At 44.6% G+C, this 27541-nt stretch overlaps 7 protein-coding genes across 7 annotated transcripts; 5 read left to right on the forward strand and 2 right to left on the reverse strand.

Annotated features, from left to right (window-relative positions):
* Window positions 1-14361: 14361 nt before the first annotated feature.
* CCR75_001214 (uncharacterized protein) lies at window positions 14362-17363 on the forward strand. Its single transcript, XM_067959318.1, has 5 exons — window positions 14362-14544; window positions 14613-14807; window positions 14868-14984; window positions 15054-15184; window positions 15246-17363. Exons 1-5 carry the CDS (start codon window positions 14389-14391, stop codon window positions 15667-15669), a joined length of 1023 nt encoding a protein of 340 aa, XP_067820154.1. The 5' UTR covers window positions 14362-14388; the 3' UTR covers window positions 15670-17363.
* An 84-nt stretch (window positions 17364-17447) lies between these two features.
* CCR75_001215 (uncharacterized protein) lies at window positions 17448-21319 on the reverse strand (the record flags this gene model as incomplete). Its single annotated transcript, XM_067959319.1, has 13 exons — window positions 17448-17756; window positions 17820-18934; window positions 19008-19137; window positions 19209-19640; window positions 19704-19778; window positions 19837-19914; window positions 19983-20231; window positions 20294-20554; window positions 20629-20725; window positions 20791-20869; window positions 20945-20984; window positions 21035-21123; window positions 21223-21319. 10 exons carry the CDS (start codon window positions 21317-21319, stop codon window positions 19416-19418), a joined length of 1290 nt encoding a protein of 429 aa, XP_067820329.1. The 3' UTR covers window positions 17448-17756; window positions 17820-18934; window positions 19008-19137; window positions 19209-19415.
* CCR75_001216 (uncharacterized protein) lies at window positions 17513-19313 on the forward strand (the record flags this gene model as incomplete). Its single annotated transcript, XM_067959320.1, has 7 exons — window positions 17513-17756; window positions 17820-18295; window positions 18402-18455; window positions 18505-18549; window positions 18618-18937; window positions 19014-19133; window positions 19205-19313. 7 exons carry the CDS (start codon window positions 17513-17515, stop codon window positions 19311-19313), a joined length of 1368 nt encoding a protein of 455 aa, XP_067820156.1.
* A 40-nt stretch (window positions 21320-21359) lies between the features above and the next one.
* CCR75_001217 (uncharacterized protein) lies at window positions 21360-21818 on the forward strand (the record flags this gene model as incomplete). Its single annotated transcript, XM_067959321.1, has 3 exons — window positions 21360-21404; window positions 21471-21627; window positions 21700-21818. The coding sequence occupies 3 exons, from the start codon at window positions 21360-21362 to the stop codon at window positions 21816-21818; spliced, it is 321 nt and encodes a 106-aa protein (XP_067820155.1).
* A 2-nt stretch (window positions 21819-21820) lies between these two features.
* Window positions 21821-22610, forward strand: CCR75_001218 (uncharacterized protein; the record flags this gene model as incomplete). Its single annotated transcript, XM_067959322.1, has 2 exons — window positions 21821-22072; window positions 22132-22610. 2 exons carry the CDS (start codon window positions 21821-21823, stop codon window positions 22456-22458), a joined length of 579 nt encoding a protein of 192 aa, XP_067820158.1. The 3' UTR covers window positions 22459-22610.
* A 141-nt stretch (window positions 22611-22751) lies between these two features.
* CCR75_001219 (uncharacterized protein) lies at window positions 22752-24098 on the forward strand (the record flags this gene model as incomplete). The annotated part of the gene is made up of 1 exon (XM_067959323.1): window positions 22752-24098. The coding sequence occupies one exon, from the start codon at window positions 22752-22754 to the stop codon at window positions 24096-24098; it is 1347 nt and encodes a 448-aa protein (XP_067820157.1).
* Window positions 22753-27530, reverse strand: CCR75_001220 (uncharacterized protein; the record flags this gene model as incomplete). The annotated part of the gene is made up of 7 exons (XM_067959324.1): window positions 22753-24505; window positions 24543-25218; window positions 25285-25542; window positions 25616-26347; window positions 26413-26832; window positions 26912-27377; window positions 27442-27530. The coding sequence occupies 7 exons, from the start codon at window positions 27528-27530 to the stop codon at window positions 24363-24365; spliced, it is 2784 nt and encodes a 927-aa protein (XP_067820343.1). The 3' UTR covers window positions 22753-24362.
* Window positions 27531-27541: the final 11 nt, after the last annotated feature.

Consider the following 27541-nt stretch of genomic DNA (forward strand, 5'->3'; position numbering starts at 1 on the left):
CTTACTGACTTCCAACAGTTGGTTGGAATCGGTAGCGGCTTCAGTGGCGCACTGCTGGACGGTGCAGGCTTAATGCGCTGACACTGTTCGCAAGAGCGAATATAGTTGGCCACCCATCTATATAGGTGTGGCCACCAAAATTCCTCTGACACTCGTAAGAATGTCTTTTCACGGCCCAGATGCCCACTAGATGGTGCATCATGGAGCTCGTGAAGGATCATCAACTTGAGATCTGTGTCATGAGGCACATAGATTCTCAAGGGATCACAAGGTGACAGCTGATGCCATAACAGGCCATCGCTGTAGCTAAAGCGATTGAGCTTAGCTTTCAGGTGCGACGGAAGGGAAACCTTTCGTCCACCGAAGTGATCCAACAGCAGGCGACAGTGGTCGTCCTGACTGTAGCTCTCTTTTATCTCAGAGGCCAATGAGCTCGTCACGTGGTATGCCTTCATGGCTGCCAACGCTGACGGCTGTAAATTGTGCTTTCGCACTAGACACACTTTCCTGGTGTCTAACCTCGAAGTCTGGTCTGGCGATAAAGCGTAAGCCAAGACATTCGATTCACCCGGCTTATATTCAACTTTAAAATTAAATTCAAAGAAGAATGTAAGCCATCTTTCCATTCTAGGCGAGAGGTGCGGTGAGTTTATTGCGATCCGCAGTGATGCGTGATCCGTATAAACCACAAATGGTTCGGTGCCCAATAGGTGCACGCACAACTTTACAATAGCACACTTTATTGCAAGTGGCTACTTGTCATCACAAGGTAATTCAGTTTCGCGGCTTTCAAAAGCCGGGACATAGATATGACACAGTCGACGCCGTCGTCATCCTTCTGCATGAACGATGGGCTTATCCGCGTCTGGCAATGCCAAGACCGGTGCCTCTACAAGAGATTGCTTCACTGATGTGAACGCATCATCTTGTTATTTTAGCTAAATTCATTCTTCGTCCTCATTAAGGAGGTCAGATAATGGTTTAGTTTGCTCTTCATAATTCTTGCTATATTTATGCAAGCAATTATCGAGCCCTAGGAGTTGGCGCAAATCCTTCACATGCTGTGGGATTGGCCATTCCTTTGCTGATTTCACCTTGTCTGGGTCTGCTCGTACACCATGTGTACCTACATAACTTCACTTTCGTCGCATCGTCTTCGATGCAGCGAGCTTCAACTGGCATCGTCTAATTCCGACGAACCATCTTAACAAGAAGTCGCCCTCAACAGCCTTAAATTTGGTGAGAGTTCTATCTTCAAGTCTTCTGGCCACCAATGCTCGTCGGCTCGGCAGCAGCATGTGATTACTTCCGTCTCAACAAGTCTGCCCGTTGAGAGCCTTTCTGGTGAAGCAAGGCCACCATGTATCGGGCCACGTCGAGTTTATGTTTGATAAATTTGGCGTTAGCTGCATGTTATTAGGCTTTCTGCGGAGCGAACAACATTGCACTGACGGCTAGCACGCCGACTCATAAGCTCGTCTGTTCGAACGCTTTCAATCAACTTAGTGAGACTCTTACGAGTAGCGTCCTTCAGTCGTGGAGAGAAAGCTACCTTCGTCTTCCTCCAACATGCTCATGTTGGGTAGAATGAACGAGCTCGTTGGACGAACTACGAAGCACTACCAGCTGTAATGATGCACTTTCTGCTAGTACTGCTTCAGTGCAAGCTAACCGTAACTAATAAAAGCGTAGACAAGGTGCCCCCGACTACCTCACTTACACGACGTACAGAGAAAAAATTAAGTTGCTGAGCGATAGCTTAGTAACAAGACAAACTAAGAAGTGCTCAGTTTAGGGGAAACGTAAAATAGTATTTAATATATTCAGGCGCCTACATTCTAGCACCTTCTTATAGTCCTGACTTCAATATATTAATGTATAACTATGTATAGTGACTCATTGCTCACCGCCCATTCGCGCATTTAGCAGCGATTGGCGGGTAAAATAAAATACTTTAAATAATCAAATAAAAGAACTGTCACATTGCTGCTTCAAAGTGTGGTAATTTTGACATTATTATTTGTAAAGAAAATATTCGTTATTCATCTTAAGCAATTAGTGTAATTGTAATTATGTAACGCAATACCTCGCAGAGTCGATGAATTTAACACTTTTTATTTGTAAAAAAAATTGGTTTACTCTTTGTCAAAGGAGTCGATCTACCGTCCGCCCATACCCATTCGTAAATTTGAGGAAGAAAATCATGCGATACAGAAATATTTGCAGGAGATATTTAAAAATGTTATTGTAACGGATTAGTAAGTAAAGTAGCAAAATACCCTTATGATAGTTAATATGATCCATTTAGATTTTTTGGATGTAGACAACGTGTATTGTAGGCGGAACCGTCGTAATGCGGCCACGCTTTACCTAAACACGAAAATACATTCTTACGAGTGGCAGAGAAATTTTGCTGGCCACACCTATAGGAAACTGCTGGTTATCAACATCTGACTGTCAATAGTCGGAACTTCAGATGATGCAACAGAACAAACTCTAGGATCGCTGCAGATGTTGATACAGCTTATTGTGGCGGAAAGGGCTTTAATTAGGTCATACTTTGCCCCAACATTGTCACAGTTATACCCCAGAAAGATAATCGACAAACTGGCAAGTCTGCGGTAAGAATATTAGAAATGCACAAGTATGTATAGGAGCTAAAGTGGCCCTGCCTAGGTTGAAATCAGCGATCTTGAGGCTTACAGCCACTTACTTTGTCAACTTTATTATGGAAAAGGCTATTTTTCGGAAATTTCGACCATGCATCATAGCCGAAGCGACATGTTGTTAATTTAAGAAAACTTCATTTGAGTCAACATCAATACTAACAGAGCAATCTGATCTAATTAACTGGCGAAAAATTGTGTCTTTAAGAGTGAGCTTACCATGGGATAAGACCCAAAGCATTTGTAGACGGGCGCTTCTACAGCAGCCACGATCTACTAAGAGCACACCTACAAACACAGCTAGGAAGCGGACCATCTTTTTCACGTGCAGTGAGGTAGCTGGTGGGCGCCTAAGCGACCTCACTCAATGAACTAGGCACCTTAGGACAAGTATCGTCACGGATGCGGTAACCCGGCTTCATGTGCGCACTTTTTATTTAGGAAGTAGTTTTGAAACTGATTTATAATCGATCGAATTAAATATAAAACCTTTAACCAATAAATAGGTACCATCTCTGTAGATGTGCACCCCTACATTGCGAGCGTATTATTTTGAATACCTCGGATTACGGGTGACGCTAGCTGTCATCCCTTTCAATGTGAGTACTCATATGTGCATCACATGTACAGGGGTGGGCACCTTGTGCAGCACACCCAAGTGGCAGGCTCACTACTTCTGACTTAGTAAGTGCGCACGAGGAGCCGGATTACCGCTTCCGTGACCACACTTAACTTAAGTACTTATTGCGTTGGGTGAGGTCACTGCGCCCATCACAACTACCTCACTGCACACAAGAGAAGCTGGTTAAACCGCTTCCTCGCTGTGCTAGATGTGTGTCAATGTAGAGCGTGGCCGCATTACGACGTGCCCGCCTACACTTGGTAGCACTTGAAAGCCTTCCCACGACCCGCATCTCTGCGTGTGTACGTGAAGATGAGCCTCAACATTGATTGGGCTCACTTTCCCCACCTCTCGAACATCATCGGGAGGTGGCAGGGCATATGGCGCAGGGACTTGATGAACAAGCCTTGGCCAGGCTCCTGGGCAGTCCTTTTAAGCAACATGTTGCTTATTTTGAGCAGTTTGAGGCATTCGTGCTCGGACAGCGGAAATCCGCGTCCGAGGCACAGAGCCAAGCTGAGGCGCAGTCCGTAACTTTGTTGACTTCCTTCAACGGAAAGGCGTCGAGCATAATTGCAAGACGCTCCTGAGTCAATTAAAATTGACCACGGCTTATCGAAGCCCTTCACATTTGCTTGAGCGACTAGCAAGCCAAGCTTGTACACTCGCCCCGTGCCATTAAGCACCGAGCTAATAGGGATTCGGTTCTGTTTACTCTCACATCCTAGAGGTTTTACAGAGCCAAGGCCATCCCCAGTATCGACATTCTCCCGCACCGTACCATATTTCTGGTATAGGTCGGAGTTGGTGCTCTTTCGAGCTTGACACGAATTTCGTAGAGGGCGGGCCGGACGTAAATTTTTCGTGTTCCGCACCGTTGAGGCGCTTAAAGCGCATGAAAGTGACACAATCTCCGTTCGCTTAGCGACGGGGACTCGTATCACTGTTCCTAAAGTTCCATTGAACTCAGGTAAAAAGTTTCTGGACTTTGACAATATGGAACGCTGTCTCATCTTTGATTTGGATTCGATATATGATATCATCCTTGGTATGGCCTGGCTTGAACACCATGAGACATGGATCGATTGAAGGTCTAAGACCTTAGGCGCCACGCGCAATGTTCCTAGCAAAGTTTTGGAGAGTCATGAACACGCCTTTGCTAGGCAACAAAAGCGCTACTGGCACGGATCCTTGACTGAGTCTGTCAGTGTTTCAGAAATTGGAATGTTTGATTAATAAATTTTAATGTTGAAAACGTTAATTCTGATCCCGACTCAGTAGAAGGAAGTGGAACGGCACGTACTCCGTCGAGTGACATTCGTTGTAATAACGATTCACTGAATGCTTGAAGCATTTTTCGCCTAAGGTAAAGTCATCAAGGGTGTAATATCCTTCCGATACGTGGAGTGGTACGTCTAAGTCCACCGAGTATGATCGGCCGATATGGCACCATACTTAGTGTCAGTAGTGACACAATTGGCGGTTCGCCAGGGCATTTTGGGTCAAACCCTTCTAATGCACGTGAAGCGACACGTAAACGTTCGCTTGACAAGGAAGTTGAGCTACCTAACTCGTTGTCGGATGTCAAATTAGACACCATGTCTCGTATAGAACCAATACAGGCTGGAAAATTTGGGACGTGAATGTCCGGCATCTAAGAGGCGCATTGTCTCTACTCCAAGACAGGAGGGACACGAAGCGTTTATACCTCACAAAGTGATATGAGTTACGCACGCTTGTTAATATTGTAACCGGTAACATTGACGGAGAAGTTAGCCTTTGCGGCAATCCCTTCGTTACATGCTTTTTTAGAGCTAGACGGAATGTCTCTTGATGAGTCCGGCCGAGCCTTAAAGGCTAGCGACTTATCTGAGATGGTGGCCATTCGACCAACGATTGAGGTAAACTCATCGTCATTTCTAGACTGAGCTGTCCTGAGTGACACAAAAGCTGCACTTAGTGCGCAGAGTGGGTCATCGATCCTTAAAGATCCTATACGGATCCATTTTATTCTTGATTAAGGAATTCCAAGATGTGTTATGTACCAATCCACCATCTGTTTTACATCCGGATAGAGGTGTTCGTCATGAAATTGACTTGGTTCCGGGAACCAAATACTGTGTTACAATACAATGGCCTTTGCCAAGGGAGCAGTGTGACGTCATTGACGATTTCTTCCGTGCTAAGTACGAGGCTGGAGTATTCCGGAAGCAAATCTCCCCATTTGACACCGACATTTTGTGTCAAAAAGCCAAATGGTAAGTGGCGCATTGTTACATGCTTATAATTAGCTTAACGCTGCCACTGTACCAGCACAAACCCCCCTTCCTAGAAAGGATGTTCTTCAGTACAATATGGTGGGACGTACAATGTACAGTGCACTGGACTTAGTCGATGGTTACTACCAACTGCTCATGCGAGCTAGCGATATCCCGCTTATAGCGGTTTAGCACCCCAAGCGACATGCTATGGGAGTGGTTAGTTATGCCACAAGGGCTTTCCAACGCCCGGGCAACATTTAATCGTCTAGTGACGCAACTGTTTTGCCCTCATCGAGGTTGTGCGCAGACTTATTTCGATGATATTTTTGTCCGTAGTCGTGCTAAGCAGGGTCGGTCGGATTTGGAAAATTATTAAGATAATTTGCGAGCAGTGCTCAACTGTATGCGCACAAATAAAGTGTATGCAATGCATATAAATGCATTTTTGGCGCAGACGAAATTCCTTTTTTAGGGGGTTTCAATGGGAAGCGAGGCCTAGAGCGGATCCCGCTAAAGTAAAAGCCATCGTAGATTGGCCGGTTCCTAAAAACCAAAAGGATTTGCGTAAGTGGTTGGGCTTTGCCAAGTGTCGTTGTTCCTCATGATGAGGATTTAAAGTACCGGACCCTCTATTTTTATGAGGCACACGATACTGTCCTTGGTGGTCATCTCGGTAGAGAAAGACCTACAATTCTGTCAGCCAGATTTATTGGTGAACCAAACTTTATAAATGGGTCAGCACATACGATCGCACATGTGAAACTTGCCAACGGGTTAAGCCCTCGGCGCATGCTGTGGCGCCACTGGCAAGTCCGCCCGCACCCATTGAGTGAGCCCATTAGAATGGATTTTGTTTTTGGTCTACCGAAAGATTCGGCCGGTTACTCCGGTATCGTGATTTTGTTGACCGATTGATCAAAAATGGCTCACTTAGCGGCTGTGCCAGATTCTATTGATGGTGAAGGTACAGCAAGGTTCTTTATCGATCGCGTGTTTCGTCAACATGGTAAGCCAGTGGCAATTGTCTCTGATCGGGATCCCCGTTTCACGAGCAAAATCTGGAAATCAATTTTCCGAGTGCTTGGCACCAGATTGGAAATGTCCACTGCGGACCATCCGCAGACCGATGGTCAGACTGAACGTGTCAATCGCGTCATTGAAGACGTTTTACGCAGTGTTGGTGTGTGTGCTCAGACACCAAAGCGCTGGAGCTCAATGCTCCCAGTGGTGGAGTTTGCATTAAATAACGCTGTACATGCCTCTACAGGCTATACTGCGTTCTATGTCAACGGTCTCACCCACACACGCGTTCCATTAACGATACCACTGCGTGGTTCAGGACTTGGTGGGGGAGAATTGGCCGGTAGGCTTGCTGACATCAGCCCTGTTACCGTTCGGAAACAAGTAAGCGAGTTTCTCGCGACCCGATTTACTGTCTTAAAACATGTAAGGGATCGATGGCTGATAGCCAAGACAAACATAAAGAACAAGCAGATGCCAAAGGCCGAAGCTGTATTAATTCTTATATGGTCGGAGACCGAGTGTTACTAAACGCTAGAAGCCTACTGACCAACTTGGTTTCCGCGGTCTTCAAGACCAAATTGCGCCCGCGCTTTATTATACCATTTACGGTTGTGGCCAAGAAGGGTCTAGCTTATACGCTAAACCTTCCTAGCAAGCTGCATACACACTCACAGTCCTACGTTGGCTTGCTTAAGCCATGTCGGGACCCTTCCCACTGGGACTTAAACGCTTGCGCCGAGACAGGCGGTCGTGCCGCAGATTGCTGCATCCTCACCAGGATGTCCAGCTGGCCCTCTAAACGACGTTGCTGACGCACGCTCAAGCGTTCAAAGGCGGTCCCGAACCGCCTTAAAAGAGCTTTCCACCCGAGCAAGGACCTCACGAAGAAGCTGCACCTCGTGCCTTAGAGCATCAAATGCTTCCGCCGAAATTTCGCCCCCCCCCTCCCGCGCTGCTTGATGCGCGGGGAAACCTTCAGTTTTACGTGAAGAAAATTTTTAAGCGACGTCGTTGTAATGGCCAATACCATTTTCTGGTGAAGTGGCTAGGGTACCCCTCTTCTGAAAACTCTTGGGAATTGGAGGTACCTCTTCGGCAAGATTGCCCGTACGTTTTTTTGCGCCAAGCTCAGGGTCAACTCCCGTCAAACGACGCTTCCCACCACTAGACGTGGGATTAGGTGGATCTATAGCCTCAGTGCGGCTTTGATCTATGTTGTACGATCAACCGAAGCACTGAATTATCGGCTAGACTTTTCTTCGTTTTGTAGCATAAATGCCGAACGTGACTGGCTTTGGCCTTAAGCTTGGCGATATCGAAGCGAAGCTTCCGTTCCGAACGATCATCAGCCACATCCGCAGAATCTCTGATATTCCAAATATTACCGAGGCGGCGCGCTCGGTGAACCCATTACTCAAATGAAACTTCGTTTTCATTCCTTAGTTCGTTTGGAAGCAAAACGATCGGAATTTCCGTAATTGCCTACGGGCTTGATCACGTAAACGCGTCAGATGCTGACTTTGCATGATTACCTTTGGCGTAAGGTATCGCTCATGACGAGCGTCGCGAGCAGCGATCTCTTCTGGCGTTCTCGCCGTTTTACCGGAGGTCCAGATGGCCAAGCTGTGACCCGCGATCTCTTTGAGTCGCTCGTCCGCACTGAGCGGGGTGAGATCTATATTCACTTTGAGCCATAGCTTTCGCTATCTCGGCGGCTCGACGAGAGCTTGTTCCTCTATGAGGATTGCCCGCTCTTGCTCTTTATCGAGCGGATTTGTAATGATGTTGGACTCAGGGTCCCGTTTTCTGCTCAATGCAGTCAAGACATCAGCGGCACCACATTCTGGGAACGGATTCAGGGCCCACCGACGTTCATCCGAAGGAGATGGCGTGTAAGAGCGACGCTCTTTTCCGCATCCTCTGATGGAGAGTGACTTTCAAAGTCCACCATTACCTCATCGTCGAGGAAGGAGCTAAGAGTCTGTGACTCACGCTTGATCGTCATGGGCTAAGGAAAGGAAAACACAACCGAACGGTTAGCTGTTTGGATTCAAACCTCAAAGAAGAAACAAAGTGTATGTTGTCACTCGGTGCCAACAGTATGATAGGGGAGGGTGTAATGGGGCACACATCCGTTGGAGAACCGTTGTTGTGGTACATTTACTTTGTGGGTATAATACCCTTTATCTAATTTTTAAAATAGTTAGTTACATAGATTTCATTTATTATGGGTAACAAATGTAGTCGCCGCCAGATATAAATCTGGCGGCCAAAATCTACTTTAAATTAGCTAAGGTAAGATTTGTAGATTTATATAATTAAATAAAGTGCACTTCCCATTTTGATCATAAAGGGTTCAGTGCCTTCATAAGGCTTGCGCATTGATCTGGCTCTGAGATAGAAGCCTTTCTAAGGTATATCCTCTTGGGCACTAGTTGCCACTTGGTTCTACGAACCCCTGAATCCCTTGAAATAAGATTCCTTAAGCTTTAATAGCTTGTACACTCTCTGAGTTATTGAACCCATAAGTTCAATAGAACTAAGAGACTTTCTGAATCTAAACGTCTTCCTGTGACTTTAGGATCGAGGAAGCTCCGCTACAATTACGGGATCCGTGCCTCAAGACGTTGGATACGTAAATCTGCTCGAACGTATCTTTACCTAAAGCTCTGAATGTATACATGTCATTATATCCTTTTGCCATCCTCTGTCCGAGTCCGCAGCCTTACAAGCTTCGATAGATTCGACATGAATCGCTAATGGCTAATGTCTTTTGGCTACGGTATGCCGAAAATGTTATTATAGCTCTTTCCCGTGTCCCAACCGATAATCGAAAAATGTGCCAAAAATCTGTTTATATAACGGGGTGTATCGTTACATGAAATTAATACTTAAAGGTTGTTCACTAAAATATTATTTAAAAGGTAGATAATATTTGTAGAATAGTACTTTGCATAGTAATATTCTGAAAGCTTATCCATTCGTAGATATAGGCCATTATATCTACTTTCTCCGCGGTCCAGTCAGCGCTGGACGCGCGCAAAGAGATACATATAGGATCTCTGTACACGTTTTGTATTAGTATATAAGTAAGTTAGTGTTAGATAGATAGAAACAATAGAACTTAATTATAATAAATAAAGTTTACTTTTAATCCTGTTTAAAGCAAGTGTTTTAAAGAGAGTCTTCCTCTGCACGTACTAGTGTACGTGAAGTGACGTGAGGCACCACTCGCACTATAGCAGTGCAACGTGGACTTGTGCTGAAGCAGTACAAGTCGGCAGTGTCCCGCTACAGTTTATCTTCAATTATATTTGCACTAAATATCGCACAGCAATCTTAACATCTTTGCCCTCGATTTTCCGCCGCAGCAGAAAACTCTGCATGTTTGCCACTGTGGCGTAGTGAGCGTAGTTGTGTGACGCTACTTATCTGGTATGAACATACGCTTACTTTCAGACGCTGCTGGTAATTTTCTATTTTGCAGTGATGAGAGGTTAATATGATCGTGGTCGCCACCCAGATCCCGCAATAATTTAAAAAATGCCACACAGCGTGCTCATCTGCAAATGTAACATTGCGTTTCACATTTAAAGTAAATCGTGCACAGATAAATAAACTCGACGACTCATTTCCCGTTGGGCACCTATCTAAAGTCTTGTGTATTGTTGCGCACCAGTTCCAGCTAAAACTGTAACGAAATGCTAATACTGCTTCAATAGTAGCTAGCTTATACTGAAACAGTGAAGGTAAAGGTGCTTACGTACACAACAAGCAGATGAAGAATTTTACGTCTGCTAACAGTTTATAGCAACTGAAGGTCAATACTGAGGACAACTCAACATATGGACACATTTTTTTTTAAATTCATTAAGTTCCTGCGTACTAAATCTCTTAATGTCCTGACTTAATATAATAATAGGTAACTTTGTATAGTGACATTGCTCACCGCCAATTCGCGCGCCTAGCGGCGGTTGGCGGGGTTGATTTAAAAGATTCAAATCAACCAATGAACAGAACTGTCATCTTACTACCGCGATACTTCCATGTATTGTGATAGGGATAATACTAATTATCAAAATAATTATATTTATTCCTCGTATACGCATCAATATACATGTAACGAGCTACCCTATAACAACAACGGCTAACACTTTTGGATGTATTACTTTCTGTTTCACCTATAAACTTATATCTTCTGAACGGATGAGCGTAGCTGCTCTGATTGATTCTGCCATTTTCATTCGGTATAAGTTTCCACCGATATGGCATAAAATTACAGTTGCTAACAACAAGTACATAAGATTATCATATTTTTTTAATTTATTCGTTAAAGATCTCTCATTACATAAATATAACTCGAATTTTTCCGCGTTATAAATTCATTTTGACCTTGGAATATTACGTAAAAGGCTATAGAACTGTAGAGATTTTTTCAGAGTTTAATCTACTTTAATGAGGTTTTCACTCGGACTAACCCTAACTTCGTGAAATGATAAAATTGATTGCAGCAGTCGGATAATTTTTTTAAACAGTCTGGCAGGCATTTCAAAGCAATTTGTGAGCAATTTGGCATGCTCTTCCTCGTGACCCAGGTGCAAACATGTTGGTCATTTGCTTTTTCAGCGAATCCTATGTGGGAAAAGCGTCGTTTATAGACGTGCTGCACGAGAGTGCCCAGTACAGGGCTATACCTCGAGCTTGGAATTGGCCATGGCCATCTTTTGCCGTTCTATAAAAAAAGCAAAGTCTATGGACATCTATATTTGCTTGATCCAAAAAGGAGGCATATCTTGACACTGACAACAAGAGGGCGAACCTTAGGCTCTAGATAAGGTACAGAAATGTAGCGAGTCGGCATAGATGCCGCTCAGTGGCCCTGGACCTGTCTGATAAGAGAGGATTCGTGTTGTATAAAGGCTTCAAGCCATGCATCCAAAACCTCTGGTCCCTGGGACATAATGAACTCAATGTGTTCTAGCCCAAACAAGGTTTTGAGCTTCTCAAACGCAGAGCCTTTCGCCTCTGAGAGTTCTGAAAAGATTCCATTTCAGCAGAGAGTTAGTCTTATAAAGACCTAGGCGTAGATTGACTATAAGTGCTACCAGGTGTAGCGGAGCTACCTCGCTCCTTAAGTCAGAGGAAGACTTACAGACTCAGAGAGTCGCTTAGTTCTATAGGACCAATAGGTTAAATAACTCAGAGAGTTGAACAAGCTCTTAGAGCTTAACAAATCCTAGTTCGAGGGATTCAGGGGTTCGTGGAACCAAGTGGCAACTAGTGCCCGAGAGTAAATACCTTAGAAAGGTATCTATCTCTCACAGATTAATGCGCAAGCCTTAGGAAAGCACTAGACGCTTTAAGATCAAAAGGGGAACTGAACTTTATTGAATTATTCAAATCTAAAATCGAACTCTAGCTAACTTAAAATAATTTTGGCCATCAATTTTATATCTGGCGGTTTCCACATAGTTACCCGTAATAGATGGGATTTTAGTGATTAGCTATTTGAAATAGGATAAAAGGGTATATAGCCCATATATTAAATGTACCCCAACAACGGTTCATTAACCGAAGTGTGCCCCATTACAGCGTGTTAGCGGGCAGTGTTATCATATCGTCTACTACCTACGTGGGCGTAGGTTAACACTGAGCATGCACAAAGTTAACCAATCATATTAAACTGAGGGGATTTTACCAAACCCTGAGGAGAGATTGACCGTTCTTTTTATTAAGTTAGTGTACTACACTGCGCGTGGAATTAAGGAAATCTGTGGTGTGGTTTTATTGAGATCTCTCCTAAAATATTCTCTTCATCGAAGAATATCTTAAAACTTATAGTATCCTCTTTAAAATGAAGCTATATTAGAACAAATTAATAATACGTTATGGCTGCGGATGGGTTGAAGCATTGTGCGACACCCACCTCTGCAGCTTTCATATGGACAAATTTTGATGCTCGGAGCCACCTCCTTGTGGGCCAGCATGAATACATAAGCATAGAAATATAAAACTAGAATAAAGGTAGGCTCCAATTTGCGAATCAAATGTTAAATTACATAAGGAATGTTTGTTTAATAATGCCCAATAGCAAAGTTAGCTTGTATTGCACGCTTCAGTTAAAAGGTTGTTTATATTAGTATTATAGACAGGACTATTCAATCCACCTCGCTCAAAACTGATGGCAACTATAATATTCTATTTGTGCATTTTTTTCCAGAAAAATGCAAATACGAACAAGGGCAGGATGGGCTCGACAGTGCAAGACGCAAACGCCTGTCCCTCATGATGACGGTGCGTCGGTGACGCAATACTGATCTCCCGATGGGTTGGGGACAAAGGACGTGCAGGCCCTCCTCGCGTCAGTCGCCACGCGTACGTGACGCACCTTTTTTTCGTGTAGAGCAACAACAACTCTGTACAGGTGGAGCTGGACCCCAATTCCTGTGAAGAGGTCATTATGGCTGATGCCTCGCCCAACAGCGCAATTCAAGCCGGTGGGTTGTCACCGTATGCGCCTGGTTAACAGGTGGCTGGGGCTGAGACCGGCAAGTATTGCGCCAGAGGGGGTTGCGGAGCCATGATGGTCGCTGCTGGGTTGGGTGAATAAGCTGTGGAGGGTGAGAACCTTGAGTCTCGCCCGAAGCGCAGACAACTACGCCCTGGTACAACTAGCGAGGAGGGAGAGGAAGAGGAGCAGGAATGAAAGGAATAGTTGCTGCTCGGGTGTTGGATCGCCGTGGCGAGGGCACCTCAAAGGAATTGTAACGGGCTAAAGTTGCCCTAATGTTACATAGTCCCCGTTAAGTACGCTTGGTGTACTTAAGGGGATGGTCAATTACTTAAATAAAGTAATTAGACCCAGCACTCGGGTGTGGCTCACATTTGTGACCAACCCTTGTGTGTGTGATGCTTAGAGGTGCATTCACATTCGGCAGGACGCCTAGCGTCATCCGCTACGCGAGGTATTTAGAAAGATACGCTCGTAATACATGTTAAGTGTTATCTATAGAGATGACATTTTGATTAGTAAAAATAGGTATTGCGATTAAATATAAATCATCTGAAAACTACTTCCGACTTAGTAAGTGCGTACGAGGAGCCGGATCGCCGCTCCCATGACGACACTTTACTAGAGTATTTAGTGCGTTGGGTGAGGACGCTAAGCGCCCACCACAACTACCTCACTGCACGCAAGAGAAGCTGATTCAACCGCTTCCTCGCTGTGCTAGGGTGTGTGTCTAAGTAGAGCGTGGCCGCATTACGACGTGCCCACTTACAATAATACCTTATCCAGTGCGAAGACAAGTCGTTAAAGTGGAAAGCCACTAGCGCGCTTAAGAAATGTCCAGTGCTAGTGGGGGCGTATGATCGGTACCGAGAGAAGCACCCAGAGGGCGGCGTTGTATATGCTGAATTCGTCATCTCAGACATCCCAGCTATCCAGTTGATGGCTGATAGCCCGAAGGATGATTGCTCCCTCGCAGTGAAGATGGCGTTTCAGTTGATGGGCGGGCTCTACCAAGAAGTTGTGAAGCTGGAGAAGCTTGGTGAAAAAATTCTCGATCGTATGGTGTGCAGCGACTCGGGAAGGCGGGGCGGGTTGGATGTTACTTGATGGAAAAAATAGCTGCTGCTGCTCCTAATTCCAGCTTAAAGAAGGCGAGCGCTCCAGAAGCATTTGAGATCGAGATCAGAACTATTCTGAATGATAAACAATATATCTCGAGATTTAAACAATATTTTCCTTCACAGAAATAATCATTTTTATCAGTCAAATGAATTAGCCCAGGTCTATAATTTGGAAAATAAGGTCATGGCAGCATCCCAGAGATCAATCTTGTGTGACCGTCCCTTTATCACGTACCCGACGCGAGATCGATTGTATGGTCTCTGTTGGAGGCCCGATTTAAGCTCACTTCGCATAGCTGCCACTACTTTTATTCCAGGCGAGTATGCCAATAAGATCGAGGTTTGTTAGCGACTTATTTCACGAGTTCTTTAACTTTTTACGAAGCTTTGGTGATGGTGCTCATACAGATTTTTCATCCGACGGCCAACCAGAATGAAGTGGTCTCCGCGCTAGAAATTGACCACCCATACCCGCCTACCAAGATAATGTGGTCTCCAGCCTCGCTAAGCTCGCACGTAGAGCTCCTCGCTACGACTGCTGACTTTTTGCGGCTCTGGACAATCACAGATTCGTCCATCGAGCTGCACATGAGATTCGCAGGGGTTGATATTGGCACTTATTTTAAACTGGTATCATCAAAAATTTTAACACTTTTGGTGCAGAAAAAGAATAAGAATAACGCATGCGCGCCACTTACCAGCTTTGATTGGAATGAGGTAGAGCCCCACATCATCGGAACGTCCAGCACTGGCAATACGTGCATTATTTGGGACATCAATGTACGCTCGAGACTTCGATACAAGTCAATTAAAAAAAATGTTATGGCTTTTGCTATGCTTAAACTATAGCACCCAACGTCGCCAAAACATCAAATCGTTACGCATGACACTGAGGTGTACGACATAGCGTTTTCAAGTACTGACCCAAACAACTTTGCTTCAGTTGGGGGCGACGGATCTATGCGAGTTTTTGACTTAAGGTAACACATTAAAGCCTGCATAGACAATAGCTCGCTTAATCCAAGTGCGTTTAAATTGTAGGTCATTGGATTCGAGTACCATTGTGTATAAAACTGCATGTGAAACGCCTCTTCTTAGATTAGCGTGGAATAAAAGAGACGATCACTTTATTGCTACGTTTGCCGATGATAGCACCAAAATTTCTGTGATCGACCTTCGTCGCCCGATTTACCCAATGGCAGAGCTGGATCAGCACAAGGCGGGTATTAATTCAATGTCGTGGTCACCGCACTCAAGATACGATCTGTGTAGCGCTGGCGAAGACTGCACTGCAATTGTATATGACATTTGCACTCAATTGACAAGATCTGGAAAAAATCCAGCAGGGCCCAGCTATACGCTACTAAAGTCGGTTGAGCCCATTAATCAGATCCAGTGGTCGCCGACAGAGCCCAATTGTATTGCGTTGTGCGACGAAAAATTTCTGCACATTGTTCAGATGTAGTGGCTTGTTGTTGCCAGGCGTCGGAATTATTAAAATAATGTAACTTATAACAAATATATCGAAGCGGTACATATTCTGACATGCCTTGCGTGTTTTCTAATGCAAACCATGTTATGGCAATTGTCTTTTATCAAAAAATATAATGCTGGCACTCAAGTTGTAGTTGTAGAAAATTTTGTTGGTATAGGCTGACACAGGTAAAATCTGTTTCATGTCTTCAATGAAATGCGCAGGCTGGCGCCTATTTTCAATATTTTTTAATCGCCGATTCGGCTCTCCAATTTCGCAGCTTAGATATATATAAATAATTTGACTATGTGTATGCAGGCTTCCCGGCTGAGCTGCATGGCAAGTAATTGACCAGTTCAATGTGTAGCGATTCCCGCATGGCTGGTAAATTATTTCGAACGCACCACCGTTTAATCGTTGATGCAGCAGCAGCAATGTCCGTATTTAGTACGACACGGGCTCGGATGATGCCTTGTTTGCGGTCATTCACGTTTTGCGTAAGAATAAGGGCATCTGTCACATTAGGATGCGAGATCATAACCTCCTCAATCGTTTCAGGCTTGCATGCTTTGCGTTGGTCATGCCAATAAAACTCAACTGAATCGCGAACACGGCGCTCAAGCCAGATACAATTAACCCCATCTTTGTCTTGCGTAACTTGGCCACAATCAGACGTACAACAAATTTGATATTTTTGAAACAGCTGACCTTCTTTGATGTATCCAACGGATTGCCATGGGGTCTTTACGACGAGCTCACCATAATTTAAAATTTGCATCTCTACACCAGGCCACGTACTGCCTGCATATAGCAGCTTATTGTTCCTTTCCATCTCCTTTACCTCATCAGAAAATGCTTTTCCATACAATGACCAAGCAGCTATGCCTCCTGTCTCCGTTGAGCCATAGTTCTGCATGAGAAGCAGTCCATAATTGTCACGTATTTTTTGAAATAGCGGAACACAGAGGCGCGTGCCTGCGCAGTATGGAACATCTGCATAAAGTTGGGTCGGTGGCATAGCAGCAAGAGCGGTGTAAATTCCAGGCGTTGCGTAAAGAGCCGTAAACATTTCACTGCGCTGCATGAGCAGAGTATAGAGTCCGACGGCGCTGGAGGCGAAGCAAAGTTCTGATTGCGCGTCGTACGGTGACGTGTACAATGCAAATATTGTGTTGATAGCATAAGCATGCGTTATGGAAGCTCCACAGATAATGCGCGCTGGACGTGTAGGGAATAGTTGTTGATTCGTGGACAAACCCTGTAATAGCATGCGGTTCCAAGCGCAAAGCACGATCTTAGGCTTACCCCCCTCTGTGCCAGATGTCAGCAAGCACACTCCTCCGACTTTACAAATATTTTTCTCTTTAAACCACAAAATCGAAGCAGCCTCTTCTCCCGGTTCCACCTGAATCGCATCAGTTTGGACGGAAACCGACTCGTTCGTGTCATCCACCGTTAGAACTTTGCAGATGCCCGATTCGAGTTTTATATAATCCACCAAATGGCTGCGACTCTTTCCTACAAGCGCGCATATACAGTGCAAACTCATGGCTGCAAGGAGACATGCCACGCTCGTGCGGTCATTGTCTAGCACGAGGATAAACGCGTCGCCGCGTTGGATGCCAGCGCGCTGAAGAAGAAATATTCCCAGCGGTTTAAGCTTTAGACCCAAGCCTCCGCAAAGGATCTGGGTACGCTTGTCACCGTTCTGTACTAGTGACGGAGATGCCGGATGCCCTTCAGCGTCGAGCAATATCAACTCGCCGCACTTGATACCGACATGAGTCATAACTTTCTTTTATTGGCGTGGCGTACGTATACTTCAGTTTTGAACATGAAGCGGACGATTCTATTTGAGTCCGAGGTGCAGGTGCAAGGAGATGACGAGGACACGGAGGATGAGGTTTTATACCAATTGCCTAGCAATTCTGCAAGTGAAAGTGACTCTAGCGACACGTCGAGTAGTAGGCAATTGGAGGAAGAAATTAAGCTTAGAAAATTGTTTCAAAAGAATGAGGTCTTGAGCTCCTCTTGCATCAGCAGTGACGAGGTTGTAATGAAGGAGCCTCGACCAACGAGTAAGAGACTCGAATATGATTGATAAGCAGCGGCACTAAATATATTGAGTGTGCCCAATATAGGCAGCAGCGAAGAAAGTGAGTTAGAGAGCGATTCAGACAGCGATTCAGAGAGAGGAGAACCGAGAGGAGAACCGAGAGAAGAACAACTCGAGCATGAGATGTTGTTGAAAGAAAATGTGAATAGTGTCGTAAAGATAGGAGAACGGAATGAGAAGGATGCAGTTATACGAAAAGCAAAGGAGAGGGAAAGCGATCTACATTGCTTGAACCAAATGAAGTTCTCCGATCGGAATTGCGATGAGAACATCACACAAATAATTGAAGTGGATGGATATGACGAAGAAAAGGAAGCCGAAGTAGGCTTTAGTAAGGAGAGGGCTTTTGATCTGGACACAGACGACGAGGATTGGATACAAGATGAAGAACTTCAAATGGCGACACAAAAGCGAAACGAAATTGTTAACGATAGCAACGACGAGTGGTTTGAAGAAAAAGTAGACAAAAATATCTTAGGGGAGGACGAAAATGATGAGGTGGTTTGTGACTCTGATGTTACCCAAGCGAAATTTTTACTGCGAAATATCACGTCACGTGTTCCACTAATTGAAGAAACAGCGATATGTCGAGGAGTGAAGCTTTCAGGGCCACCACATGAGTTCGCTACGACACATTTGGATGAATATGCCCGGTATCAAAGTGCGCAAATATTTTGAATCGTTAGGTTTTGATATTTATTTTTATACAGAAAATTTCGCTGGCCTCAACATACTCGGAACCTGCGCAATACGAAGTGAGTTTCAACATATTTTTGGATCAGATGTTTCGTTTACGTAAACTAAATTTTTTAGTTTCGCGCAGGACCCAACAGAGATTTTTAAAGATTATGAGCTTCCAAAAGAAAACCAGCAGCCATTTCACGACTCAAAAGACTTAAATGTTAGTCCTTTTGCACAAGTGCCACGTCCTATGGTAGCACTAGCCGCCGACGCGCTGTCACGAAAGCGAAAGAGAACTGTTCGCAAAGAGATGTGTGAGTCAATTTCCGCTGCTACGCTGCTTAATGTTGCCCGAGTTGGTAGTCAATTCGGTGACCACTTTGTTGAGTCCATGCTCGTAAGAAATGGCAAGGCACTTCAAGGAATCGTGGATTGTGACTTCGTTTACGACAAGAGTTGCTGGTACAAATGTTTTTATGAGCATCGGATCTTGCGGCAACGTCTAACATTGATTCGGTTTTACTTGCCTATGCTAAAGGTCATCGCTACCGATTAAGAGAAAGCCGGTTGCAAATTGGAGATTCGTGTTTGAGCACGTGCGCAAATGGATGGGTAGTTTAAAGCGTGACGATGCCGTGTACTCACCCTTAACACAAAAGTACGTGACACGTTGAGTCGTACTTCTATCGTATCATAAAACGCTGACTGCAGAATGGTTTGCTTGGCCAGATCCTTTAAGCGTATAACAAAGCGTTTGAAAAGTTTGTATGGATATACTACTCAGCATGAAGAACATGACATCTTCGAGACTAAAGCTGATCCAGACATAGAAGATTAAACAGCACGCAGATAATGTTTTAATCATTGCTTACTCTCTTTAGATGCGGCCCTCGTCATGTGCATCACAAACGTATGACATCTAAATCTCTCACTTCCTACCTTAGGTTTTAAGCGCTTTTTTTTTCTTTTTGTATTTGTCAAAGTATGCTTGCACCTTTTGGTTGTAGTTCTTGTCACGCTTCTGCTGATTAGCCGTTTTTACTATAACCTGCAGTACATCCTCATCGTGAAGCATGTGATCTTTGCCTACACGTTGCGGATTGTATTTTGTGCTTGAGCCCCATACTAGAGCATAATTAAAATTGTCGAGCATGTCTTTTGAGATCTATTACAAATTATGCCATTTTAAGTCAAGAAGCCCATTTAACACGATGAAAACGATACGTACCGACATGCAGGCAGAGTGTACACTGACTCCTTTTCGCTCTGAACCCAAGACGACCGGTTCATCGAATTGCGGGACCTACAAACGACTGTCCAGTCACATTTCTATTGTTGCAAACAATATTGGTCCCTCATACCTCTCCTCGACGCTTAGTGTAAACCCGCGTAAGCCCCATATAGTCCCACATCTTGGCCAGAAGAGTGTCGAAATTAAGCTACGACATAAGAAAATTTAAACAATGAATTTTGAAGCATATGAAATGGTCAACTTTGTTGTACTTACCGCTGGGCGATCACCGTGGGCGCATGCAATTACGGTTGAATTCGGCAAGCGTGCCAGTCGGTCGACATCTTCAATTGACACCACGTCAATCTTGTTGTACACATACAGGCACTTCACATATTTTCGATTGCCTTCGATCACATCGATCAGATCATCCGTTGTGCAATCCTCTCGGAACAGGACTTCGCAATTATGGATTTTGTACTCGTGCAAGATCTTGTAGACCGTCTGGTACGGATCATCACCAAGCTGCGATTGATAACCGTCAGGAACAAACCTTGAAGAATCTAAGCGGCAAAGGAGTAGCGTACCTTATTGAGCCGAATGGTACTATTGAAGGTAATGCCACCGCCATTTTTTCTTCGAAAGTAGATGTCAGGCGGCTGTCGATTAAGACGCAATCCTACAGTCTCTAACTCATTTTCCAGAATCTCACGGTGTCGATTGCCTGCCTCTCGACCAGCATCTAACACCATGAGAATCATGTCGGCTGATTTGGCGACGGCAATGACTTCTCGTCCACGGCCTCGACCGTGTGCGGCACCCTCAATAATACCCGGAAGATCCAGTAGCTATACCGCCGTGTTCAAAGAAAAATCAGCTGCAACCCACTCCAGACTCGACCACATCCGCATTTTGGGCTCACCTGAATTCGGACGTCATTGTACAGTAAATTACCTGGAATGCACGTCAGGGTCGTAAATTCCACAGCATTTGTTTCGGACTGCGTTTCTGTCAATTGGCTTTAAATATGCATTATTCAGTCATTGTGATCCGATTCAAAGGAGAGACTAGCATTGAATCGCACCTTAGCATCGTCGACTTCCCCACACTAGGAAATCCGATCAGCGCGACTCGCCCATCTCCACTTTTAGCGACGTCAAAGCCTTTCGGGTAAACAATTCACAGCGGTGATCAGTCACTCGTAATGCAGTTAGTGGTGAGAAAGAAAACATGCTCACCTTCACCGCCTCCACCACTCGACTTTCCTTCCTCTAGAAGCTGCACAGTAAAATTAATAACCGGTAGGCAATCACACATTGAGAACGCACTTCTGTTCTTAGCTTTGCGAGCTTTGCTTTCAAGCGGCCAAGATGGCCCTCCGTGGCCTTGTTGATCTGCGTGCGCTTCATCTCATCCTCTGTCCATGCATCAAAGCATACAAGTTTCGTCAGAAATCTGATTATAAATCTTGATCAGTGGCGCTGCAATAGGAGCACAGCCATTAGGAGCTGCTTACCGATCTCTTTAATACGATCGATGATCCCCATGACAGCCTTGCAATCCCAACGTTTTGTTTTCGCTCCACTCGAAAAAAAAACGATTATAAGTAGCATATAAACATTAAAGCTATATAGAAGTGACAAATTCCGTAGAATGGCCGACACGCCTCCGGAGCGTAGATTTTTTTCTGCCCTGCTGGTTTGAGTCTTCTGCAAATATGGCGACAATAAGAGGAGAAGCTCATATCTTTATTGATTTATTTAGGGCGGAGCTGTGGCGGGGACTTCCGTGGATATTGCGCTGTTCCCACTCGACACTATCAAGACGCGACTACAGTCGGCTCACGGCTTCTTTAAGGCTGGAGGCTTTCGAGGTATCTACTCAGGCCTGTCCGCTGCTGCTGCTGGCTCTGCTCCTGGTGGTTCGTCAATTTAAATGCCGCCGTAGCGTGCTTACTGCTGTAAGACATACATCTTGCTCTGTCATATTCTAGGCGCCCTTTTCTTCAGCACCTACGAAACTTCCAAATCGATGATTGGCATGGTCGCTCCAGACTATCGATACTCGCCACTCGTTCATGTGACGGCCGCTGCGTTTGGTGAAATGGTTTGACTATGGAGTACGAGCACGTCCATCGCGTCAGCCTTTTTAATGCCGTATGTGGTCAGGCGGCGTGTTTGGTGCGAACACCAACCGAGACTGTTAAACAACGCATGCAAACTGGTGTCTACAAGTCGCTACCGAACGCTTTTAATACGATCCGCGCCGCTGAAGGAGTCGCAGGTCTATATCGAGGGTACTGGAGTATGATTGCACGAGAGATTCCCTTTTCGTTCATCCAATTTCCACTCTGGGAGGGTTTGAAGGTACGCTATCTCTTTTTTGTTTTGCTAATAGTAGAAATTACTTATGTTACTTTATCTAGCACCAGTGGTCAAAGAAACAAAACGGCCATGTGTCTTCGCTGCAGGGCGCAGTCTGCGGTTCGATCGCTGGTGGTCTAGCGGCTTCAATCACGACTCCGCTCGATGTAGTTAAAACGCGGCTTATGTTAGGAAGGGACGCTAAAGGAGTCCCGTATTTGGGCACGCTAAATACTCTGTCTCGGGTGTATACAGACGAGGGTCTAAAGCGTCTGTTCTCGGGCGTTGGTCCGCGCACCATGTGGATTAGCATCGGAGGTTTCGTCTTTTTTGGCATGTACGAGAAGGCTACATCAAAAATCACCGAGATCATAGACTTTATCGGATAAATTTTGACTTCAAAAATAGTGGTGGTGACTTTTAGCGCAATGCACCAAAAAACATGAACTAGTAGTTTTAAATGCTTATTAAAATGAGCAAAAATACCAACAAGTTAATATTTTTAGTGCTTTTCCACGAAATATTGCTATTCAGAATCATAGTGTAACCCAATTACACCAAACATCAAGTTCGTTTCCAAACAAATACTGTCGTTAGCCTTTTTATTTTGTCCGTCCGATGCGGACGTGATGATAGAAGCTTCAATTCTATCCAGTCAAGTGGAGTCGAAGTTGCGCGGATCATGCAGGATCCTGTGCACTGGAAGATGAGCGAGCTTGCGTGTGCCGTCAAGTACCGATTGCTGGCAGCCGACTTTTCCTCAGGCTACAAAGATGGATTGGTGGCGCATATTGGCGTCTCCTGTGAATACGTTGCGCCTATTGTAGACCGCGCATTTGCACTGCACCCCATGTACAGAATTAAGACAGAGGACGGCGATGAAGTCCCCGATCTAATTGTACAAATTTCATTGCTCGACATATTTGTTTCGTTTTCTAAGCATAAATCTTTATGTATGGTGCAGTGGGACGAGTACGAAAATCTCGATTGGAAAAATATTCTAGCTGGGAAAGTTGTGGCAAACGCTTATTGCGTTCGTAAGGGACTCTCGCGCAAGGCCCAATTGTCTATTTATTTATCCAAATACATCGTGAAACACCCAGAATCTAAGCTGAGCAAGGCCTTACCGCGTACTTTGGTTGTGGAGACGTGGGAGGCTTACGACGAGAGCATGTCCCAATTCGGTATCTCCTTTTGTCAACGCCTGGAATCGTGTTTGTGGGAGGTGAAGCAAGCGCTCGAAAAAGATAACAAAACATGGATTATGAAGCCGAGTGCTACTAACAAGGGTGCTGAGGTCAACGTGATAAAAGACTATAAAAGTTTGCTCAACTTTGTGAATGAATGGACTGACATCCGCGAGTGGGTTGTACAGGAGTACATTCAGCGGCCGTTGCTGCTGCGTGGCCGCAAATTTCACATTCGTGTGTATGTACTTGCACTGGGCTGTCTTAAAGTGTACGTGTACCAGCATTGCCTCGTTCTTTGCGCTCTTGAGCAGTACAACGAGGCCGATACGCACAACAATTATTCGCACATTACCAACACTTTCCAGCAGCAGAGTCACACTAACTTTGTTGAGAGTGATTGCGTGCTGTTGCTGGACGACATTGAAATCATCATGACTGATCAGGGAATCAGTGATGCTGCAGGAAAGAAGTCTAAGATCCTTGCGGATATTGGCCACATCACGGCGGAGACCTTTGACGCTTACAAGGGCGAGTTCTCAGTTTTTCAGCCGCTGCCAAACTGCTTTGAAGTATACGGTGTGGATTTCATGGTAGATGCGGACTTTAATGTGTGGCTTTTGGAGATTAATCCTGGCCCAGATTTTAAACAGACAGGTTCTCGTTTAAATTTCGTTGTTCGCGATCTGATAGCAGATACGCTGGAAGTCGTTTCGAGGGAATATTTTTCCGAGAACATACATCAATCGGTTAAGGAGACCGAAATTGGGGCATTTGTTAAGGTGTACGATCAGCAATGGGGGGCGTTTTCAAAGCGTCCCTCCATGAAATTCTTTGAGTAGATACTTAGATAGATTTGAAGTTAAATAAAGTAACTTCAAAAACATTCAAAAACATTATTTGCGTTACTGACGAAAAAACACGATGCCTTTGGCAGCCGAAGACAGCAAATTGGTGCCAGAACTGGCTGTCGAAAAGAGTCTTGAACTCGTAGATGATGACAGCAGGTTTTGCAGCGTCGTGGCCGACGACGTAGACGCACTACCCGCTCGATTTCGTTCCTGAAAAAGAGTGAAGCTATGTTCTCGAGGGGTTTGTGCTATTACCTAGTATTTCTTTGACCGTGATGTTGCACGTTGGAATTTACGGCGATTTGAAGGCACAGGAAGCAAAGAGAATCGGGAAACGGGTTCTGCGATTCGTGCTAATGACCTTTTATCTTGAGCTCCAAGAACAAGTTCTTTTCCATCTGATAGTAACAACAATAAATTCGTTACTTCTAATACCAGGGAAGGAGGAATGCTGCTTACTGATTTTGTTTATATCGTTTGATGCTGACAGCGACGAAAACAAAAGTCTGCTTCTTCGAAATTGAAGCACTACGTTTTCAATTAATTGCGGTCCATAGATTTCCCAATCCACCGGGTCAATAAATTCTCGCATCCGCGCAAACAATTTTAATAGCTTTAGTAAGCTCGGAGAAATTTCTTCCGATTTCAGTTCATCGCCCCAACCAAAACGAACGAAATCAAAGATGCCTAATGCCGCACGTATAAAGTACATGTCAAAGAGAAATTGCTGAATGCAGCACTCGCCAAAATTTAGCACTGATTCTTTTTTGTTTGCGCTGGCATTAACAAGAAGTGAAACTGCGGCGTCGTACACGGCAACGCTGGCGATGGTAACTTGCTCCAGAAGAGCTTCACGAATAGTGCGCTGCATCATTATGACCTGTCTGGCCTTTGCTCCGATGGAGTGTTGAATCATTCGATTAGCATCGTCTAAGCTAAAGCAGCAAGAGAAAAGAAAGCTAGAAACTGCCGGCGTTTCGCACCACGGGAGCCACACCTTTTCTTCACCAAGAGTCATCTCACATTCGGAAGCAGAATCTTCAAGATCGCCATCAAGATCTTCATGGGCAATCACTTGCCTAGTCCAGCCCTCATGGGAAGCAATCCATTCCTTAAATTTCATAAGGCGATGAATTTATTTTCGCAAAATCTTAAAATTCTGTACCTTTGAACGTACCTCGTTGGTCATACCATATTGCTCGATAGCCATCAATTCTCTTAACGGCTCAATCTTTTGCTCTACAACGATGGCAGCCCATGCTTCACAGTACTTTGTTGACAATCTATGTAGCACGCTTACAAATTGTTGCGGATACGAAGCTTTGAGTTTTATTTCGGAAATAAGGTAAAGCGAATAAAAGCCCACAGCTTTCATACGTTCAAGCTCTTCATCAATAAAGCACACCACATCCTTATCTTCAGATCCAAGAATTTCCTACACACAGTCCATAGCACACGATTTTAGCCTTAAATGTGCTTGTTTTTCGGCTGCATAATATTTAACTCACCTCTAATGTTTTACTTAGCTGCGCCTTCATAATAAGTCCATTTAGCGAATTTTTATCAAAGATCGGGCTGATCTTTGATTCGTGAGGGACATCCTCATGTATCGAGACGTCACTTGAGCTTCCTGGAAACAACTTGTCCATATGGCAATGAAATTCAGTAACGATTCCCGCCAATATATTCGAGATGCCGAAGAAGAAAATTGAAACTTGAATTGAGTCACTTGCGGCATTAACTTTTCCTCCCGAAAGTGGATACTCCTGCTCAAAAAATACCACAAGCTTAACGATAGTGCGCAGAAACTCTTCAATTAGAACACTTTGAAGATCACTGGCATCCAGATCGGCAGTTTTCGCATAGATATTTTCGAAGTAATTGTAAAACTTCACATTTTGAAGTCTATACTCACTTCTAAGAGCATTGGCAGCCGCGTCGTTCAAGCTCGCATGAATCTGACGCACTATCTCATCGAGGGCTTCAATAAACGATTGTTGCACAAAATTTCGTGTTTGCTTTCGAAATGCATCGGCAAAGAGAATCGAGAAAACAGATTTTGCAGAAGCATGAATATGCTTTTCCAGACAACCACAATTTGTGCTAAGTATCTGACCCCAAAGCTTAGAATTGTGATAACCAGAATTCTCGTGATCGACCGCATTTAGTTTAAACTGTAGCCGTGATAGTTGCGAAATCGAATTAATTCTTAAGATAATCGGCAATGCTATTCGGAGTATCTGCGTGCACACAAAGTAAATGCTCTATATATTGCTCTATGCGGGTATGAAGTGTTTTTATATACCTGGTGTCGATTCTGCTGAAACCATGAGCTAAACCTTTGCAGCAATTTTCCTGACGAAATGAATTGCGCTAGATTTTTTTTGAAGTCTGGTGAAAGCTGAACTATCGATGATAAAAGACCGCTTTCGCTCCCATTGCCAAATATGTCCTCCGTCTGAGTCATCGTCATGCCAATCGATTTTAACATGATCATTAGTGTGCAATTCGTTTTTTTACTATTTTCTTGAAACATTTTCTCGTTTTCTTCACGCTGAAAAAATGGCTTTATCCACTCAAAGCGAGACTCGAGAAATATTTCGAAAAGTGCGTCGGCCTCAATGGGTAAGTCATTTAGCACGGCAAGTATGCACAAATTACTTGCATAGAAACGACTCGATTTTCCTCGGCAATTCAAGTACTTTCTAGCATACAACTTCATTCGCTAAACCAAAGCACACAAAACATCGACAGAAGTATTAACGCTCCTACATTAATAAAGTTTCGGACAATTGGACACATACCGATTGAAAACTTTGGATACACGTCCACTGGGCTTGAAGAAATGGATAATCCGATTCAGCAGCTTTCGCAACGCACATTAGTTGGACTTTCATAGCAAGCTGATAAACGTCAAGCGCCTGCAACAGCTCTCCTGCATCCAGAAGCTGCCACATTTCCTCGCTCGCCTCCACCAGATATGCCACACCGTTTGCGTCCGCGACTTCGCCTGGCACACTACTCTGCGGCATCTTGAAAGAAGCGACCGTCTCGTCTTCGTTGAAACTGCCACGTTGGTCGTCTATGGCCAGCGTGCCGGTCAAATTCTGCTCCATCTTTTTCCACATATCAGGCATTTCCTTAAGTGACATCTCAAGCCGCAAAGCAGCCGAGTGCATATTAATGATTTTATCCGCCGACTCGATGAGATCTCGGTATCTCACGCTGATCATCTTCTGCATATCCTTGTTCTTGTTCTCCTTCTCCTTCCTAAGGTAGATGCAATAATATTTAGAGACTAAGCAAGCTCTTCCCTATTAGACGCTTTATCTACTTTGTTCTCTCGAGCAGCACCTTGGCATCCGCAATGGACAAGCGGCGCAGAAAGTCGGCTCCATTGTGAACTCGTTCGGTTAGCACCATATTTACCATAT

Source organism: Bremia lactucae, linkage group LG1 (assembly GCF_004359215.1).
Source record: "Bremia lactucae strain SF5 linkage group LG1, whole genome shotgun sequence".
NCBI classification, from domain to species: Eukaryota; Oomycota; class Peronosporomycetes; order Peronosporales; family Peronosporaceae; genus Bremia; species Bremia lactucae.

Coding starts and splice junctions, on each gene's coding strand:
- CCR75_001214 (XM_067959318.1), top strand. CDS start 14,389: ATGGCAGCATCCCAGAGATCAATCTTGTGTGACCGTCCCTTTATCACG. Junction 14,545..14,612: donor AGTATGCCAATAAGATCGAG/GTTTGTTAGCGA, acceptor GTGCTCATACAG/ATTTTTCATCCGACGGCCAA. Junction 15,185..15,245: donor ATGCGAGTTTTTGACTTAAG/GTAACACATTAA, acceptor TTTAAATTGTAG/GTCATTGGATTCGAGTACCA.